This window comes from Anabrus simplex, chromosome 2 (assembly GCF_040414725.1).
Source record: "Anabrus simplex isolate iqAnaSimp1 chromosome 2, ASM4041472v1, whole genome shotgun sequence".
Taxonomy (NCBI): domain Eukaryota; kingdom Metazoa; phylum Arthropoda; class Insecta; order Orthoptera; family Tettigoniidae; genus Anabrus; species Anabrus simplex.
Window position 1 is genome coordinate 624,717,702 of NC_090266.1, and position 20,542 is coordinate 624,738,243.

Here is a 20,542-nt window from a genome sequence, read left to right on the forward strand (position 1 = left end):
TCCATGTTTATATTTCATACACGTAACAATGCAAAGAAGATCTGCAAAGAGATAAAACTACTCTCTCGCCGAAAGAATGATCTCCCGTACTCACGACCGAGGGAGCTGCCTTCTCTGATACAAACATGGAAGCACTTAAGTGAATTGAGGCGAGGCCGATACAAGTTCTTTGTAATACGGGAAACAACATCTCAATGAACATGCTATATTAGCATGGTTCACTGGTCTTGTGTGAAGTGCATTCTTCAAATTGGAAGAAAACTGAGAACTTACACAAGACATGTGATTGTGATGAGTGTTTAACATCCAAATCTTTACTTGTTTGGCAGTGAATTTCAACAACACACGCTTGCTTCCCACAGGCTGATTGAAATGACTTCTACATCCACTTCTTCTCAGTCCCAGGCAAGCTTGTAAGATTCCAGAAACAGTGACACAAATCTTGTAAAATCTTCACAAGCTCCAGTGTACATATAAACACTTCACAAAATGTATTTACTGTTGGTTGTTAGACAATGGTGTTATAAATAATAACCATTATAGAGTAAAACTAATACCCTTATTTCTTCTACAGCTCTGGAGGTAGTGTCTATAAAACTGGCAAGGCTTGCTTTCCTCAGTGCTTTTGTTGTGAAGAAAATAAGAAAGGAAGTAACTTGTGAACAATGCAGTAGTCTAATTCAATGAGAAAAATGCAGTTCTCCACTAATGGACATTATTTTTTAAGCAAGATCTGTGTTATATCTTCTTCTATCCAGCAGAACGGTTGGTGTGGGTTATAAACAATGTAAATGACTTTGTGTGTGAAGCTGAAAAATTTGTTAATACAGGAGCTTGTATGACTTCAACTACTGCAGTTCTCCCCGTTTTGAAGAGTTCGAAGGTTTTAAGTTGTGACTCAAATGACAGTTCAAATCATGCTGAGAAATTAGGTCAGGTAATCTGCAAAATTCTTATTCCCATTATCTTAAAAACCATCGGAGAGGAAATGACTGAATGTTCTGAGAGAGTGAAATACATATTTAAACAGCAAGCCGATCAAAGGAAAATCATCTGAATGTAACAGCTGTGGTAATTGCATGTCGCTCGTTCTAAATACTGCACAGTAGCGGCACTCTAGTTGAAAAAATTATTACTTCTCGATGTTTGCATTCATTCTTAAAGTGGGGAGGCATTATGTATACTAGAGTAACAGAAAAAGAAGGAGAAGGGGACAAACATGAAAAAAAAGAAAGAAAAAAAGAAAAAACAAGCGTAATCTCCACATATTTCATTTGCAGCCATCTTGAAATAGTTGGGTGCTCATTTCATTAATTCCATTTCTTCTACATCCACGTCTTCTCAGTCCCAGACCCGCTTGTTTCTGCTTTCCATCTTCATCAGAAGGGAGGGTATCAACAATCACTGAGGGACCATCCTGATACAACTTCAATCTTCATGTGAGAAGTGTACGATAAGAATAAAGCTGGATAAATACAGGAAAAGGGAATAGAAAAAAAAAAAATAGAGATGAGTACAGCTGGTAAGAGACCAGAAATATAGGACAAACACAAAAGAAAGAAAGAAAGGATCCCATCAAGTCAATATAAGTATTGAAAAGCAACAAACAATAATTGGCAAATCAAGTCATATATAAAAAGATAAGAACATGGAGCTTGGAAGCAGAAATGGGCTCATTAGGGGCTGCAAGGAAATGGATGTAGAAGAATGGGATTGATGACAAGAAAGCCTACCACTTTCAAGACAGTAGTGTATGAAGATATTAAGATTGTCTTTCTACTTTTATGTCTTCATATTTATTCTCAACATTTTTTTCCTCTTCCAACATTGATCTGTATCTCACTACATGTTCCTTTTCATGTTCTATCTTTCTATATACAATTTGATTTGTGACTTGATTTTTTTTTTCCTTTCCTTTCGATTACTTAACAGTAATAGAATTTGTCACATTGGCTGTATGTCACCCAGGTTTGCACAAGGGAAGCAACTGTCAAAAAGTAGGTCTTGGTTGCAAAAGAAAGCATTGTCTTTTTGTCATCCTTTTAAATTTTCTGCAGCATGTTTAAATGAATTACCGACTATAGTTAGTTTTTGGCCCCTTGTGGTCACCTTTCATTCAACTTATTTACCTTCTAAAACTAATGTGTTCTGAACTTATCATTTTGAATGCCCATAATTAGGCAGTATATGGACTTGATTAATGACAAAATTTTGGTGAAAGAACTCAAAGAAATCAGCCATCACAAAATTTTAAGGTGCAATTTAAATATACAGAATAGTTACCTTGCAGGTGCTATAGAGCTGTTCCGCAGTTTCATTTCATCAGCAGGTATGTTAATCCACGTAAAATGACCACTCCATGTAAATCCGCCAACTTGGAAAAATTCTGGAGCACGTTTGTTATATGAATACTCAAGAGTCTCATCATCAATAACATCAATTATGGGTACAGCAATGGTACTGCGCTTTTCTTTGATTCGCTGTAATAATGGCTCTAACCTGTATCGAACACACAAAATAATAATTAAACAACAGAAAAATAATATCTGCAGCTATACAGCACATGGAGGTGACTTCACTAGAGACTGTATGCCATACACAGACCTGTACATATCAGCTGGTAATTACCAAAGATTAAAATCTCAAGTACTTCACCAAGTTAAAGACACTCACGACAATGTCATTATTACAGGTTCATACTTCTTTGTTGCGTGGACAAGTTTGCTCACACTCTTTGAAATTTATTACATTTGAAAAAGTAAAGTGAAAAAGTATTTCACATTACATTAAAGGGACTACGTTCTGCGTAAAAACAATTTGCGATTGTGGTAATGAAATGGGCTGGTATTCTCAACGAATGGAAATAATTAAACTGGAAGGAAATGTCTTAACAGTATAAGCATTATAGTTGTCAGGCATTAGGTCTGAGCATTTCTGATCATTCTGCAAGTCCATTAACTTATTTATGATGCCCCAAACTGTATATGACAGAATTATTCATAGAGCAACTGGTCCGATAGTGGAGGATGCTTGAGATCAAAATAGGAATAAGGTTATTGATTGTTTGAAAAGCAGTGCCAAACCCATTTGTTTAGCCGGAGATGGCCAATGTGATTCTCCCAACTTTTCAGCCAAATATTTAGTGTATTCACTCACAGATATAAATACAGTACATATAGCTCATTTGGAACTTGTTAAGATAGTGAAAGGTGATCTTCAAAGGGCTGCATGTGAAACTGCGGTTAAAAAATTGTACAGGAAGAAAATTGCAATATAAAACTCTTCCTTCCTGATAGATATAAAGGAGTAAGGTATTTACAGAGAATACATTATCCTGATACCAAACATGAATTTGACGCTTAGCACATATCAAAATGTCTAACAAAAACAATGAAAGCTCTCAATAAAATACATCCAGGATTTCCAGTGCAGAAAGCTAATATAAATAAACAATGAAGGTGGGCAGCACAATCACTGAATGGAAAAAGTTCTGTGTTAATTGAAAAATGTACGTCAATTTCGCACCACGTAAAAAATTAGCATAAGTGGTTATAAAACAGTGAATATACCTGTGAGTACAATATATTCACAGAGGAGGAAGATACAAAGAAAATGTGGATTAAAGGAAATTCAAGTATATATGAAACCTTAAAGAAAATCATATCAGATTGTGACATAAATTAAGAACTAATTAATAATTTTGGACAGTAGTTTACTCTGTACATGGAAATATGTGTCAATCTCCTTTATCAAGTTATTTATTAATCTACCCCTCCAAACTATTCATATGCATGATTATGTGAAACCATTTAAATACTGAGACATTGTGACGCTTAGATTTCTCATACTTCTTGAACCTCATTGGCTCTAGTGGGAGCGCTCACTATGCCTGCGCATGATAAAATGATGCGTCCCAGCTATCTGCTCGGATGAACTGGTACTCCGAGTCTAGCGATGGTTGGCGATGGATGTATGTGCATGCGTGTTCTCTTCAAGTTGGTTAGAGGCTTGTATTATGCCCCTGATTAGAGAAGATATTGATCCGGGATGATTCCCTGGATATTCTACTTCATTATTTTACTGTGAGATTATATTGGGATGAGCTAAGTATTTCAATATGGCAATATGCTGTATTCTTCACTATATTTCTCTATATATGCACATGATGCTGGTATTGTATAACTTACACCAAAAAAGCAAGTACCTTGTGACCATATATTATCCTCATCATTACTTCTACTTGTTGAAGTGTTTCATAAAAAAAATACATCCCTATTGTGGCAGCTTAACTTCGTTGGTATTTAATCATGTTTAATCATTTATTTAATTGATTTTTAGAAACCTTAGCTGAAAATTAGTATTCAACTTTCTATCATAGACTTGTAGACATTACTCCATTCTTCTATTAAATATGTATTTAGCATTTTCCAAGATCATGATCTTTTCCTAATATTAAGTTATCTAATCATCTGATAAGTATTTCATAATTTAATTTCTAACAAGGAAGAATTGATTTTTTCAATTTTTTTTTTTTTTTTTAACTTTACCTAGAGTTCATTTTAACCAACTATTTTTGGGTTTAACATATTTAACAACAATTTTACTTTCATTCAAATATTATTTCTTTCATCGTTGCATGGTCTTGTTTATGTGGGGCTTTATCAATTAAATAATGGCTTGTCAAGTGTTGCGTAGGGAACGGGTGTTTACTCCTCTTTATTCTTTTCTTTATGGGCTCCACAAATTTACTTACTGAATTTTATCTACTGAGGCAGAGGTGAGTGAAAAGATTGTTGTTTATGTTGTGCTGTATTTTCTTGTGGGATTCTAACTATGGTGTTTACCTGTTTGTTCTCACACATTGTTTGTTGTTGCTTACCTTGAATTTCCTGATCCGTCTCACAGATGAATCTTTTTCTTTTAAGTTGTGGAAAATATAAAACATTATGTTCACAGTGGAAGCCTACAAAGTCATCACAATCTTCGTCAGAAATACGTTCCTAAGAGAGTTCATTTCTCGAATAGTAGCTTAATGCTCAGGTCAACCTTTGCTGCACTGGACTATAATTGGAACATCAATAAATTGAAAATTGGTACCAAAACTCAGTACTCAAAATCAACAGGAGCCTGGGTGATAAAACAGAAATATCAAGCATCAAGCGATGGATAGAAGATGGCAGTTATGAACAACATAAATTTCTTACAAACTAACAACAGTAGAGTCTCACCTGAAACTCAAGCAATGGATATGTCACTGCCTAAAAGCATCACTCCAATACCTCGACCTCACAAGGACGACCTGATCAAGAAGCACTTCTCACGATTTCACTTGCAACAATAAACGGGGTATTGTGCTATATATCGAAACAATATTTTAACTATACTTATCATACATTAAACAATCTTAGGAAACTCTTACTTAATTCTGTTTTAATTTACAGCTTGAATCTCACATAGGATGCCATCGGATTCCAGAAATGTGTTCCTTATGGTGTTGATAACACATGATGGTACGACAACTCTGTTCTTTTTACCAATTGCAGTCCATCAATTTACCCAAGAAGTGAACCGTTCATAACAAATAGAACACCAAGTTCTAAATGATGGATTTAAAGCTCATATTATGCCTTGTCACTGTCAACACTTCACGGTCTAAAATAAGGCTTTTAAATGACGGATCTTGTTATACACATGAATTCCTCCTATTTCAGTGCTTTTAAGTTGTCTAATTCACATCAGCATTCACTTTCCTCTATTGTATCCATGATGGTATACTCATTATATTTACACTAAATGTGCATGCCAGCTCAGTCTGTAGTGGACATAAGCAAACGTCACTCATTTTGGCTCAAATTGATATGGACAAATGTTATTTACATCCATTATATGTCAAAATAAGCCCACTAACAATGGACACAGAAGAACGTGGCAGCAGCAAATAGAGTGCGGGAAAAGACCGCTCAAGTTTATGCACAGCTTCAAGGCTGCCATGTAGACTAGACAGTGCAGGGATGTCATGAACAGTTACTACTTCCGCACGTAACTTGAGAACAGCTGGACGTAGAGGCACCGAATTAATGGCACTGTTATTTTTTATTTTTTTGCTTTATATCGCACCGACAGATAGGTCTTATGGCGACGATGGGGTAGGAAAGCCCCGGGAATGGGAAGGAAGCGGCCATGGCCTTAATTAAGGTACAGCCCAGCACTTGCCTGGTGTGAAAATGGGAAACTGCAGAAAACCATCTTCAGGGCTGCCGACAGTGGGGTTCGAACCCACTATCTCCCGGATGCAAGCTCACAGCTGCACGCCCCTAATCGCATGGCCAACTCGCCCAGTGGCACTGTTATTAAATTTCCATATTACATATTTAGCAATGAATAACTAAATATATGTGTTTTTGTGTTGTGTTCTCCTTATGTAGGATTAAATGTATATAAAAACTCTCTACTTAGTGTATTTATGTTAATAATACCACATTTGCCCTACTTAGGCATACTTTATTTTCCTTCGACATCAAGAGTCATGTTTTTAAAGACTTTTCAATGTGAGATAACCCATATTATTGTAATGATATGTTTATAGGACTACAAGTGGACAAACAGTGCATCATTTTGTGTGATATAAATGTATTCAGTATATATTATAACCTTCCAATGGCTGCTGGATTAGAATTAAAAGGAACATTGGAAGTTTATGGTAATATAAAATTAATCAAATCACACGTGAGGATACGTCCAGTTGTCATATGTCCAAGTACATCAGTAAATGAAATAACTTGCTCAGCTGAATAAATAACAGATAACGAATTGAAGGTACCAGTGAATTCACAAGCTCAGAACCCCGTGGTAGTTATTAAATTACGGTCAGTAACGGTATAGTACGATGAGATAATATTGAATAAATATTGCATTTTCTTCAGCGGAAGATGAACAAATATTGATAGATGGCATGAAATCTCAATGACGAAAATGTGTAGCAGGGGCCATGGAATGGGTTGGATCAAAGGGGCCAAGTTCAATTCACATACGGTAGTCATACATTGTCTATTACGATATAATTTGAGAATCAAGACCCATTATAAGATAGTCAATTGGTACGTCAAGCTATGAAGGTGACAGATTGCTAAATATGTTCCTTTGCCAAGATTAGTGATTACAACAGCGTTCTGTATCAAAGAGGTTATGCGTTAAATGTCAAGGGAGATTACAGGCTACAGAATTCAGAAGATTTATGAAATGCAAACCGACTTTTATTATTGTATTTTAGAATTGGATTTTGTTTTGAGAGAACAATGCGGATAATAAAAATGATATTAGAGGACATCAGAAGCATCGTACACAGCTAGGAAGAAGCTAGATCAAAAGATGATTTTAACTGTATAAATATTGTATAAATTGTACGGATTATTTATTGTAAAGGGATAAAGATATATCTTATTCTCTCAAGTAATAAGGCGAGTGTTAACTCAGTATATTGTCAATGTTATTTATGTATATGACATTGGGCTAATTTCATATTACAAGTTTCAGGTACTACGATGTCGCCACACAAGATGAAAGATTGTTATATGATGCCTAACTACCAGATAATGATGAGTTAAACTAGGGAAGCGGTCCTGAAGGACCTGGAGAGTGTTAAGATGGATGCCAAATGATAAAATTAAGACCCGAGAAATGGGAGATATCACCTCCCCGAAGCCATCAGTTCGATAAGGACCAAAAATAAATGTCTTTAGTCTATTGTGCTATGTACTTACTTAAAGTAGTGTAGAATCAATTTGTGGTGTCAGAATGTGACATGTATAGGTAAACAACTTGAGTGATACCGTATGGTCATCGATCATTATTTCATAATGGACAGGGAATGTTGTGATTTTCATCATGAATAATCGAAGACAAATTATAATCGTCGTGTGCGATATTTTGAATCCAAGCGACTAATGGTAGATATTACGCAGGAGATTTTTAGACATGGTTGTTGCATTTTATTAAGATAATGTTGTCGTAAGTGAACCTCAGTATGTAATTTATTGCATAAGTATATTTTATTTGAAGGTGACCATAAGATGATTAACATGTGTGTAAATTGGAGTCATCTAAGATCATATTTTCACGGTCATATGCGTAGCATTCGCGAGTAAGATGATAGTATTATCGCACTGATATTGATTTTATGGGTATGTAAAGATAAGGTAGTCTTTGAGAAATAATATGCTTGAGTATTTGGAAGATGAATTGACAATTTATTGAGCATGACGCACATGTGAAATGAGAGAAGTTTGGAATAAGATCGTCGAAATAAAATGAATAATTAATGTGTTGTTTGGTGAAGAATAATTCAATGGGGTTATGCACTGAATGATATGATGCAGTCTTCGAAAAGTCACAGTGATATGTTATTGAGGTAAGGATTTATGTTCGTCATGCATATGAATTTAATGGTGGTAATGAGTGACGAGTACTTAGGCATGGACATAATTTTCTGTGATGATGTTTTCAAAGAAAAGTTGTTTATGTAAGAGTTGTCAGAGATGCGATAACCTAAGATGTAAGGGAATTACGTGCAGATGTGAAGGGATGAAACAGAATCTTCAATAATAAATGACATCATGCAGATGTGAATCATGTAGCAGATGAGATGTGTAGATCTTATTTTGAGCAGTGTGTAGCTTGATTTCCTGCTAAATGATAGTCTTCTGGTAGATCACAGAGTTGGTAATTAGCACTGAATGTAGATTTTAAGGATTTTTCATGGAGAATACCAGAGGTTGCAGAGTCATCGGAAGTTTTGAATTATTATTAGTGATGACCGTATTTTCAGTAACTTGTTGTCTAGATGCAGCTGTTGCAGAATTTCAAAGGAGGCTGATTTCTAATTTATTATGCAACCTTAGTAATTAGAGAGGGATCATAACGTAATCCAATTTCTTGATCGTATGTTGCAATAAGCGACAATGTTGTGAGCATGTTATTGAAGCACCCAAGTTGTTTTATTAGATTTCACTGAATTAGGTGATGATTTTAAAAGGTAACGGAATACTGAAAGACATTAATTTTTGGGGTCAACGAATACGAGTGCCAAAGAATAAGATTTCTCTAATTTCATTTTATTAACCAGAAAATAAATGATGTGAACAATGGATTTGTAACCTAAATTAAGCCTTCAGCAACTTGTATGTAGGTTTCTTTTATTTTGTTGGAATTTAAGGTTAATAATGAAGCCAACATGTTTAATTATACTATGAAAGTTTGCTATTGTGACATATTATAACCAACAAAAGGTTAGGGACTTGGACATTTACAATTAATCATTATATTCAATTTCAACTAGACATCCATTTATGTTGCCGTTTCAATTAATTTGTAATTATGTTCCATGAGATGATATTCATAAAAACGGAATATCCTTCCAAAGAAAAGAATCATTCTCCGAATTCTCATTCATAGGATAAGTTTAGTATCATAACATGGTAGAGTTTTAAGTAATTGTTGAATATGCGCTCTCATACGTCAGTCAGATCTCGAAAGTCTAAACGGTGTGACACTGTGACCAGACTCGGCAAACTTGCACGTCCCTAGAGTGAAGTTCCTTGCATCTCCGCATGACACCAGCCAAAGCATAATATTAATAAATTGAACCCTGAATCAGAAATACGTGTAAGGTCACAGTATCTTTCTGTTTTTTTAATAGTACTGACTTCATTAAGTAGCTTAAGGTGTCCCAGAAGAAGGGATGAAATATGTCCTACTTGACGTAATTGTATTTTCATAACTGAATACATAGTTTTAGTATTGAAAAGGGTTGAATTCTATCAAAAAATCTATATAAGGTATAATTAATCATAGTCAATATGGGCTTTCAACCATGGCATTTATTTCATGCAACGATTATGGGTGATCACAAAAGTGATAGTAGTGATGGTATCACACCATTTGGGAGTGATGAAACAGACCAGCAGAATCAAGACACACAAAATATGGATGAAACAGCCACATGAAAACAATGCCAATTTTGAGACACCTGTAATGTGGGCACCAAAACTTGCAATTCATGGCTTAACAAGAGTGAAGTTTTCCAATGTTCAAACTCTGAAACGAAAAACAAAGAAAACACTTCAGTGACATGAAGGCGAGTCAAAACTGAATGAAACCAGAAAAATATATCCATACAATGATAAACTGACTCACAACTTGTGTTACGAATTCGTAAAGTGCAAGTTCGATGTGGTATTGTTCATGATAGAACACTTTGTTTATTGAGATATTCATATATGACAGTTTGACCCAAACAACTTTCATTTGTTTAAAGTGTCAGCATCGTGGCTTGAACAGTTCAAACATCTGCATTGGATTGTGTAAGTCATAAAATAAGACAAAAATGTCAGTCAAAGACACATTCAAGCAGCAAAAGTGAGTTGAATGAAGTGGAAATCCAACTAAGTGTAAAAGGTAAACCAGCTCATTCAGCATCTACAACTGAAACCATCACAAGTCATTAACACTGATCAAAGTCTCTCTGACAAGAAGATGCATTCAAGGTGAATGTTGGAATTCACTGCAACTAAACACATACACAGAGCCATAGGTTCCATCACTGCCACCACCCATTCATATACGATAGTGCCATTTTTGAAGATGTATGCGCATAATGTGGAAACAAACGGGAAATTTCTAAGTTCAACGGACATAAAACTGCTGAACATCAGAGCTCTTGCTGGTCGTAGAGTAAACATGAATAAGACAACCCCAAGACATTATGGCATAAAGTGTTTACGCCAAATGTCCTGCTTTTAGCAAATTCATGGAAAACAGGTTTTATGCAGATTGTACTCCTGAAGGTGTCGCTTTTCACAAAACTCTAATCCCTGAAAATGTACGGTACAAATTCAACCAGCAGATGTGTTCCTTTTCTGCAGGATGTTTACCTACATACCTGTTAAAATTTGAATGAAGGTTCCACCTATTCAATACTAAATACAAAACAAAATGAAGTTTTAAACTTTTAATTACCTACATACCTGTCGAAATGAGAATGAATTTCAGCTCAATCCTCGATATAATGGTAACTCCCTCTACAACAATATTTTTTGTCTGGTCCATCTGGTATCGTACTGAAATATCACTGAATGCCATTAATTGCTTTATTCTCCAAATGTTGTATATGAGGCAGTCCGTTCCAAAACTCGTCTTATCCATTTAAAAAAAAAAAAAAGAGAGTTAGAGGTAGCATTGCCTTCTTGGTGATGTTTGTGATAGTTCTAACACAAAATTAAGCACCAAAACTTGCCTTTTCCAATAGAAATCTGTCACCAAACTTAGGCTATTGTTCCATAACTCGCCTTATCCGCGGCGCTTGTCGTTCCAAAACTCGCCATATACAATCAACCAATAGGAATGGATAATTTCACCACGTGACTCGTGCTACAATTTACCTGTTTTTATGCCAGTCTTTCCACTCTTTGAGTTGTTCTTGAACTGTGTTAGTCTTTCATGCAGTTTTGTGCTGTGAATAGAGTGTATTAAGATGACCGAAAATATTGCTCTTGTTGTGGAAGGTAAATAAAACTTGCTAATACAGAACAGTTTCACATTCAGGTCTGCCAAAAGACATTCTTGAATGTATTGCATGTCAGCAAAGATCGGGTTCAGAGGATTGCCAGAAATCACTTCACGACAGGGAAACTTCCAACAGAAAAGAGGGGAGGAGCTAGGATCAAACCAGAGTACACTGAAAAGAGGCACTCCATGAAACGTTTCATTGAAAGTTTGCAGTGTTGTGAAAGTCACTATTGCCGCGGAAAGTCACCGGTCAGACAGTATCTACCCGGAAATTTAAGCATAGCTAAGCTTTACAAAATGTATAACAAGAAATCACCTGAAGAACTCAGGGTGAAGCGGTGGTTCTTCCGTGAAATTTTCACGCGTTGCTACAACATAGGATTCGGAACACCAGTTACTGATGCTTGCTCAAAGTGCATAGAGCTCAAGGAGAAAATTAAACTTGAAAGTTCGAACGTATCACTGAAGAATGATTTAATCTTGGAACTTAGAGTACACAAACTAAGGGCTGCAGCTTTCTTCAAAAAGCTCCAAGAAGAAAGGGACAGCATGGCAATATTTTCATTTGACTGCCAAAAGAATCTTGTGAATCCAAAAGTTCCAGATCAAATTGCCTATTACAGTCGCCAATTGTACACCTATAATTTTACCATTGTGAGGGGTACTTCACATGCCAAGTTGACAAAGGAGAATGTTTTTACATACACATGGATGGAGTATGAATTCAACAAGGGGTCTAATGAAACGTCATTTGCAGTTTACCATCGATTATCACAAACTGATTTGTCAAACTTCACTACTATACGAATTCGTGCGGATGGCTGCGGAGGACAGAACCTCAAATCTACAATGATTGCAATGTGCTCATATTTCTTGACACACACAGCTCCGCCTAATATAGAAAGTGTTGAATTGGTCTTTCCTATGACAGGCCACTCATTTCTGCCCTCTGACAGGGTAGTATTTGCTCAAGTCGAGGGGGAGAGAGAGAGAGAGATACGGAAATGCCCTATAATCTGTAATCCAGCAGAATATGAAGACATCTTTAGCAAACATGCTGAAGTCTTCAAGTTTGGCAGAGACTGCTCGGTGATCAATTGGAAAATGGTTTCTGAAAATATGATGAAAATGCCTGCATCTTGGCACTTTGAATTTTCTTCAGTGAAACGATTTGTTATTAGCAGACTCACTGGGAAATGTCACCCTTATGGGGAGAACCTCATTACAACTCAGACATCGGTTTAGGAAAGTCCGTAATGAAAAAGGGAAAACGCCTGCGAGATATGCTAATGCCACCTGAATTATTGCCGGGAGTAAACTTGAATCCCGCCAAAGTAAAGGACGTAAAAAGTTTGCTTGAAAAGCATTTTGGAATGGATTGGGATAGGAATGAGTTGCTTTCTTTTTATAAGAATCTGTTCACCTCAATTTCTGTAGACGAAAACAATCTTGTTGAAGAAACAGAAGTTCTTTGTGATGGATCTCAAGAGGAGGGAACAGATTTGAGAGTTTAACAACAAAGTGATGTTTTATTGTTCAAGTTACTTCTATTGTGAGTGCAGTGTAGTCTATAAAGGAAGAATTCTCTCCAAATACTATGGATAGGATGTAAATATGATAAATCACACTGCTGTGTTTAATTTATTTGTGAATATCATTATACTGATAGCAAAAAGGTGCAAGAGTGTACTGGTGAGTTTTATTACATTATATTCTCAATCCTTTCATTTTTCTTGTTTAAAAATAAGTTGTGTGAGGTTATATATTTTGAATTTTTTTGAGTGCTCCAAAACTCGTCTTATCCAAAATACAAATGTAATTTACTGATGTTCTACTAATTATATTTATAATTCTTCAGTAATAGACACTATGACATTGGACTTGAATGCGTCGTAATACATTTAAACAAGTGAGACTTATATTACAAAAATTACAGGTTTTTTGCTTTTCCTGAAAAATCACTTATGATGGACAAGACGAGTTTTGGAACGGACCGCCTCATATAATAATGACAATCACTTATTCAGTACAGTACGTATAATAAATATCTTCTTCACTTCCCATTTCCAGTCTTCTGGGTTGCGTTGTGAATCAAGGACCTTACAGTTTCCTACCTCTCCACCACTCCCTTCCTGCCTCCAGTATTTCTTCTACTTTTACTCCCCTCTTCTTTACACTCTCCTTCACTGTGTCCGTCCACCTTTTTCTGGGCCTTCCCTATTGTCTTCTTCCTATTATTTTCTCCATAAATACTCACTTTGGAACTCTATCCTCTTCCATTCTCATCATGTGTCCATACCATTTCAATTTCCTGAGTAATTAAGATGACTATCATAATTTATCTGATGGAATTCAGAATTTTCACTTCACTACAAATAACACTGTGTAACACACATAAACAGCAAATGAAAACAATTTGTAACAACAGTTATAATAACATATACATTGAAGTCCTCACATTTCTCGGAATTCCTCTTCTTTGCAATTGGTATTATTACTGTTGAGAAAAAGTCATCAGGCCATTTACCTCTGTTATATATCTCCTTCACACCCCTGTCACAAACATATTATAACTCTTCTACAGGTAATCCATCAATCCTGCTTACCTTGCCTGGAGATTCACCATGTCTTCTAATGTCCTCTCCACCTTGCTTTAGAAAATACAATATCCTTTCTTGTCTTCTGGTATTCTTACTTCCTCATCAGTCCCAAGATCATTCAGCCTTTTGCCAGATTAGTACATATTCTCTAAATTTTCTTGCCACCTTTTCAACATAATCTTGAGGTTCACTTACAGTAGTATCACGTCATCCTTTCTTCGTAGTTCCATTTCAAATCTTCTCCTCTTCCCATCAAACATTAACTCTATAGCTATTCTATACATTTCTTACTTTCCCTCATTTTTCAGCCCCTCTATTTCTTCACGTTTACCTTCCATCCATATTCGTCTCTCCCATTCCATTTCTCTCTTCAGTTCATTATTCAGTTTTCTGTACATCTTTTTCCACCAAGTAGTTTCTGTTGTGGCTTTGTGGTGGTCGGTGGTATTCTACATCTTACATCAGCCTTGCCAGGAGGAAAATAAACTGAAATCTCAAGAATGGAGCTGATATTGCTACAAATCTAACCATCTCATCTCATTCCAAATGTACCTTTTCTTATTCCTGGGCCTATTCCCAATTTATACAGGCTGGCATCGGACATTTAGCCCAGTTTTACGACTGAATGCCATTCCTGATACCAACCCTAAGTGGACGGGTGTATCATTACTGCAGGTTTCAGAGGTGATTAGTAACAGAACACTCCCCTCTCAGTCCTGGTTTGCCAGAAAGTGAGGGAAACTACAGCCATAACTAACTTCCAAAGACATGCAGCTCTCTCTGTATGAATGAATGATGTACCGATGATGGCTTCCTCCTGTGTAAAATACCCCAGAAGTAAAATTGTCCCCCGTCTGGATCCCCAGGTGGAGAATACACAGGAGGAGGCAATCATTAGGAAGATGAATACTGACATTCTGCAAGTCGGAACATGGAATGTTAGAAGTTTGAATAATTGTGGTAGGTTAGAGAATCTGAAGAGGAAAATGGATAGATTAAAATTTGTAACGTGCCCTTTCGAATCAACAAAAATATGCATGAAATTGTCTTCTACCTGCTCGTCTGCCTCGCACACCGCCATCATCATATTTCCACTACACACTGAGCTGGCTGTGTTTCCAGCTAATTCTTCGCCACGTCACTTATGACGTCATCAAACTTTCTTGATGCTTGCTTTCTGTTCAAGGACATTCCTTCCGTTGTCCTATAAATGGGCCGAATATTGCCTTGACAAATTAGTCCAGCTTCAATTGTGGTTCAGTGTGGAGGGACTCCGCCTTAAATCCATGTTCTATACACATACTGTTTTATTTTTCCGTCCTACTGGAAAAATTCATCATGCGTGAGGACTTTGAAATCCCTATCACCCTTCAGGCTTCTACAAAATCTTTCAATCTTCCTCTTTTGCTGATCTGTGTTTGCTTTCTCAGTGTGAGAACTTCATCTCCAATTATACTAAAAATTAACTTTGTGGAACACTACTTTACGAAAAGATGTGGTCAAAAAGTTACATTCTATTCAAATTCACCTAATTTAAATCTGTCCACCGTGTTCTTGTGGTTTCTCTTATTTTAAATGCAGCTATACTCCTATGCAGGATTCAATCTCCTTTTCCCAGAGTCTCCCCTTCCTTTCCTGTTGGTGTCTTGAGGATAGATGTCTCTTTTATTCTGTGTTTTCACTTGAAGAATGTTTCTTAAACACTCTGGAGGTGTAATTTAATTGTGGCCCTAATCTCTTAATCTTTGTTGGCAAATTTGTAAAAAAACCTCATTATGCACTCAAGTCACTGTTATTGTATTACTGTTTTCTAAGAGTTGAATATGTTTTCTCATATCAAAATATATGCATAGTAATGTATTTTGTTAGAATTCGGTTGTTTCTTCTGGAACTTTCTTTATTTGATGGTTCTCACAAAATTATTTACTACCTTGTACCTACCACAGAATACTCTCGGTTCCCAGCACTTCTTCTCCGCTCTGCCATTGCTATTACTGACTTCCTTTAAAATACTTGAAAACAAAAGGCCTCTTACATTTATGACAACTATTTGACTGACTTGATCGGTTTGGCAGCCTTTGTCTCACGCTGCATTCCACGCTGAATAGGTCATATTCTTATGAAGGATATATATATTACCCAATACACAATAAATGGTAGCAGACTTCTTAATTACAAATTTCTTTACCAACCTCCAACTTTCGTATACTGGTGTCCTTACGCTTTTTTTTTTGTATATGCTATGGCTTGTTTTTCTGATATTTTTTCAATGTTTAACGTAAGTGAAGCACATCAGCAGGAAGAGCAGGATTTTTTGTCAGGTATCTACAGATTTATTGAAACAAAATCAAACAAGAGAAATGCAGGAGTTGGTTTAATGCAGAATAAGAAAGTATGGGCATTTTCTTCTTTAGATTCTCTAACCTACCACAATTATTCAATTGTGCAACTACAACCAGCATAGTGGACGAATTATTGTTGTCAAGATAGACACCGAGCCAATGCCCACCACAATAGTGCAGTTCTATATGCCTATAAGTTCAGCAGATGATGAAGACATTGAAATAATATATCAAGAGATAGAAGATTTAATACAATATGTACAAGGAGACGAGAATCTAATTGTGATGGGAGACTGGAATGCAGTGGTTGGCCAAGGAAGACAAGGTAATACTGTAAGAGAAAGGACGAAGGAATAAAAGAGAAAGGCGGCTAGTTGAATTCTGCACTGATCATAATTTAGTCCTTGCTAATACTTAGTTCAAACACCACAAACATCGTCTGTATACGTGGACAAGACTTGGAGACACATGAAGGTATCAAACAGACTTCATTATGATTAGGCAGAGATTCAGAAACCAGGTGTTGGATTGCAAGACATTCCTAGGAGCAGACATGGACTTGGACCACAACATGGTGGTCATGAAATGTCATATGAAGTAGAAGAAAGGAAGGAATGTAAGAAGACGGGATCTAGATAAGCTGAAAGAGGATATTAGACCTTATTGATGAATGGTGAAAAAATACAAGAAAGCTAAAAATGAGGAGGGCAGAAAAGAATACATGTAACTTAAAAGCTTTTATGTCTGTCAAACACACAAGTTCAATATAAATATTACACTTTAACATACCTGTAAAAACACACACTATTGAACAAGAAACAAAATACACACTATCAAAGAATTACATTGTTTCATTCTTAAAAGAACATCATCAGATTCAAAGTCACACCCAATATTTAAAAATATTTATGTTTATTTTTATCCAAACACCTATGAAATTGAAATCTGGAACTTATCTTAATAAAGTCCTGCCTCATCTCCACTCCAGCATACAATGAAAGGCAGCTGAAAAAAAAATGTTGCTCCTTCATTGGCTCAAATCCAAACCAGCTGCCAGTCAGCTGATCCTCATTACGTCATGTCCCCAACCCTGGTCAGGTGAATGACATGCTGCACTCCCCCTTCAGGTGCTTTACCCCTAGTGTTCACTTAGTATTATCATTGTTGTCATTGTTATTATTATTTCTCATATTACAATTCTTTTTAAAAACTATGCAAGTGTTCTTAATGAGCATTTAATAGTCTGCTCAGCTAAGGGAAAATGGCTGAAAGAGAAGTGCAAGGATGTTGAATGTTGTTATATTTAGGAAAGGTAGATGCTGCATAAAGGAAAATCAAGGAAACCTTTGGAGAAAAGAAAGCTCTATTGGAAAAGGGAAATAAGATAAGGCAAAAACATGGCAGGAACATATTAAACAATTGTATTAAAGAAAAGAAGTAGATGATAAGATTTTGGAACAAGAAGATGGTGTTGATGCTGAGGAAATGGGAGACCCAATTTTGAGGTAAAAATTCGTCAGATCTTGAGATCGAGAGACCCAAATAGGAACAAGGCACATGGAACTTATGACATACCCTCAGAAGTACTGACCGCCTTAGGCGAAACCAGCTTGGGGAGATTATTCCATTTAGTGTGTAAGATGTATGATAGAGGAGAAGTACCATCCAATTTTACACAGAATGTGGTTATAAATATTCCCAAGAAATCAGATGCTGACAAGTGTGAAAACTACTGCACCATTAGTTTATAATCTCACAATTGCGAGATTTTAACACGTATTATTTACAGAACAATGGAAAGACAAGTTGAAGCTGAGTTGGGAGAAAATCACTTTGGCTTCAGAAGAAATGTAGGAACATGTGAAGCAATCCTGACGTTACATCTGATCTTAGAGGATCAAAATATGAAAGAAGCCTATGTGCATGGCATTCACAGATCTAGAAAAGGCATTCCATAATGTTGATTGGACAAAGCTATTTGAGATTCTGAAGGTGATTGGGATCAGATACTGAGTAAGAAGAATTATCTACGATCTGAACAAAAATCAATCTGCAGTGATAAGAATCGAAGGCTATGAAAAAGAAGCAGCAATCCCTAAAGGGGTGAGGCAAGACTGCATTTGTCCCCTCTCCTCTTCAATGTTAACAAGAGAACAGGCGATAAAGGATATCAAAAGTATGTAATTTGATGATGATGATATCGTTATTCTATCCGAGTCTGCAGAGGATCTGGAGAAATTGGTGAATGGTATGCACACAGTCTTGGAGAAGGAGTACAAGATCTAAATAAATAAATCGAAGGCCTTTCTTAAGAAAAGAAATTTGCTTGGAAATTGTTGATTGGAAAGGAGTTTTTGAAGACTTTTGTCAGATACGTGGCATTGTATGGATGTGAAACACTGATGATAACTAGCTGAGAAATAAGGAGAATAGGAGCTATTGAAATGTGGTGTTACAGAAGAATGCTGAAGGTGAGATGGGTATATCGAATCACAAATGAAGAGATACTGAATCGAATTGGTGAGAGGAGAACAATTTGGCAAAATTTGATCAGAAGAAGGGACAGAATGATAGGACATTTTCAGACAATCAAGACTTGTTCAGTTAGTTTTTGGGAGAGGTAAAGGTGGTAAAACCGGCAGTAGATGCAGGTGTGAATATGACAAACAGATTAGAGTAGATGTAGGATGTAGTAGTTACATAGAAATCAAAAATTTAGCACAGGATAGGGATTCAAGGTTAAGAATTTCATTATTGGTTCCGTATTGAATTAAGATTGCATATAATTTTACAAAGTTTATTCCACAGATACCAGGCATGTACTGTAAACTATCGTAAACTTAATGTGATTTATCACATTCCCTGGCAATGCAAAGTTATTGTATGACTGGCGAACACACAACGGGGAAGGGAGAATTTTTTTTTTCTAGTTGCTTTACGTTGCACCGACACAGGTAGGTCTTATGGCGACGATGGGATAGGAAAGGGCTAGGAGAGGGAAGGAAGCGGCCGTGGCCTTAATTAAGGTACAGCCCCAGCATTTGCCTGGTGTGAAAATGGGAAACCACGGAAAACCATTTTCAGGGCTGCCGACAGTGGGGTTCGAAGGGAGATTTAAAGTTTTTGGTTTCGTTTTGAAATTCATGTGTAACAGGTTGCGGTCAGTTTGGCGTTTTTCCCCACAGATGGGAACGGGAAGGATTTAAAAAGGTCGTCAGCCATGACCTATCTCAAAGGTACCAAAGTATTTATTTTATTCCTTATAAAAACATCAACCTTCCCAGTCCTGTCATGAGTTCGCCTGTCATACACACTTTGCAAACCCAACACATGAGTACGATATGCTTACATGCCTGGTATCAATTCTGTGGCTGATATCACACCCAGGAAACTGCTTGCGCGTCAGTATGTCCTTGCCCAACTGCACGCCGTCTGATGCGGCATGCAAAGCCGCGCATGCTGCTCTTATTGATATCTCAAAAAGTAGCTGTCCGATTTTGAAAATACTTACATACTTGAACTTGTACGCAGTTGAACTTTTGGGCCAGCTGTATGAATTCGTGCCGTTCCATTAAAAAATATGGAGTTAGTATCAATATCTTGGTTATTAATCACCCCATGAGAATAAGTAACACATTAGTTTACAAGCCCCTAGGTATCATTCACAAATATGAAAACAGAATACCGATATCTTCAATGGTTTAGACGTTATTTCCGAGTAACATCTTAGGTGAATAACCCTGTATTATCCTACCCTCTCTGGCTGACATAAGCCCCTGGCTGTCTCGTCAGAATTCTGGGCATTATGTGTCACAGCCAGGTAGTGGGACTTGCCTGCGCTGTGTTATGTAATAAGAGGTTCGTCCTATGTATTTACGTCAAATTCTCCAATTAACATACCTGCCAAATTTTAGAAATAAAAAATAAGAAGATTTTTTAATTCTTGGATTTCATCACGTATACTGCGCCACGATCTCGAAAAAAGGACAACATAAAAGGCATCCATATCTACAGTTACAAGGCGAATTGACCATTAAA

General features: G+C 36.5%; 1 protein-coding gene across 1 annotated transcript in view; it reads right to left on the reverse strand.

Annotated features, from left to right (window-relative positions):
• The window catches only part of Pgant1 (Polypeptide N-Acetylgalactosaminyltransferase 1), a 245,305-nt gene that overhangs the window by 101,983 nt on the left and 122,780 nt on the right, over positions 1 to 20,542 (reverse strand). The window contains exon 4 of the mRNA XM_067139267.2: positions 2,284 to 2,499. Within this exon, the coding sequence (XP_066995368.2) occupies positions 2,284 to 2,499 (216 nt within the window). The remainder of the gene's footprint in view (positions 1 to 2,283; positions 2,500 to 20,542) is intronic.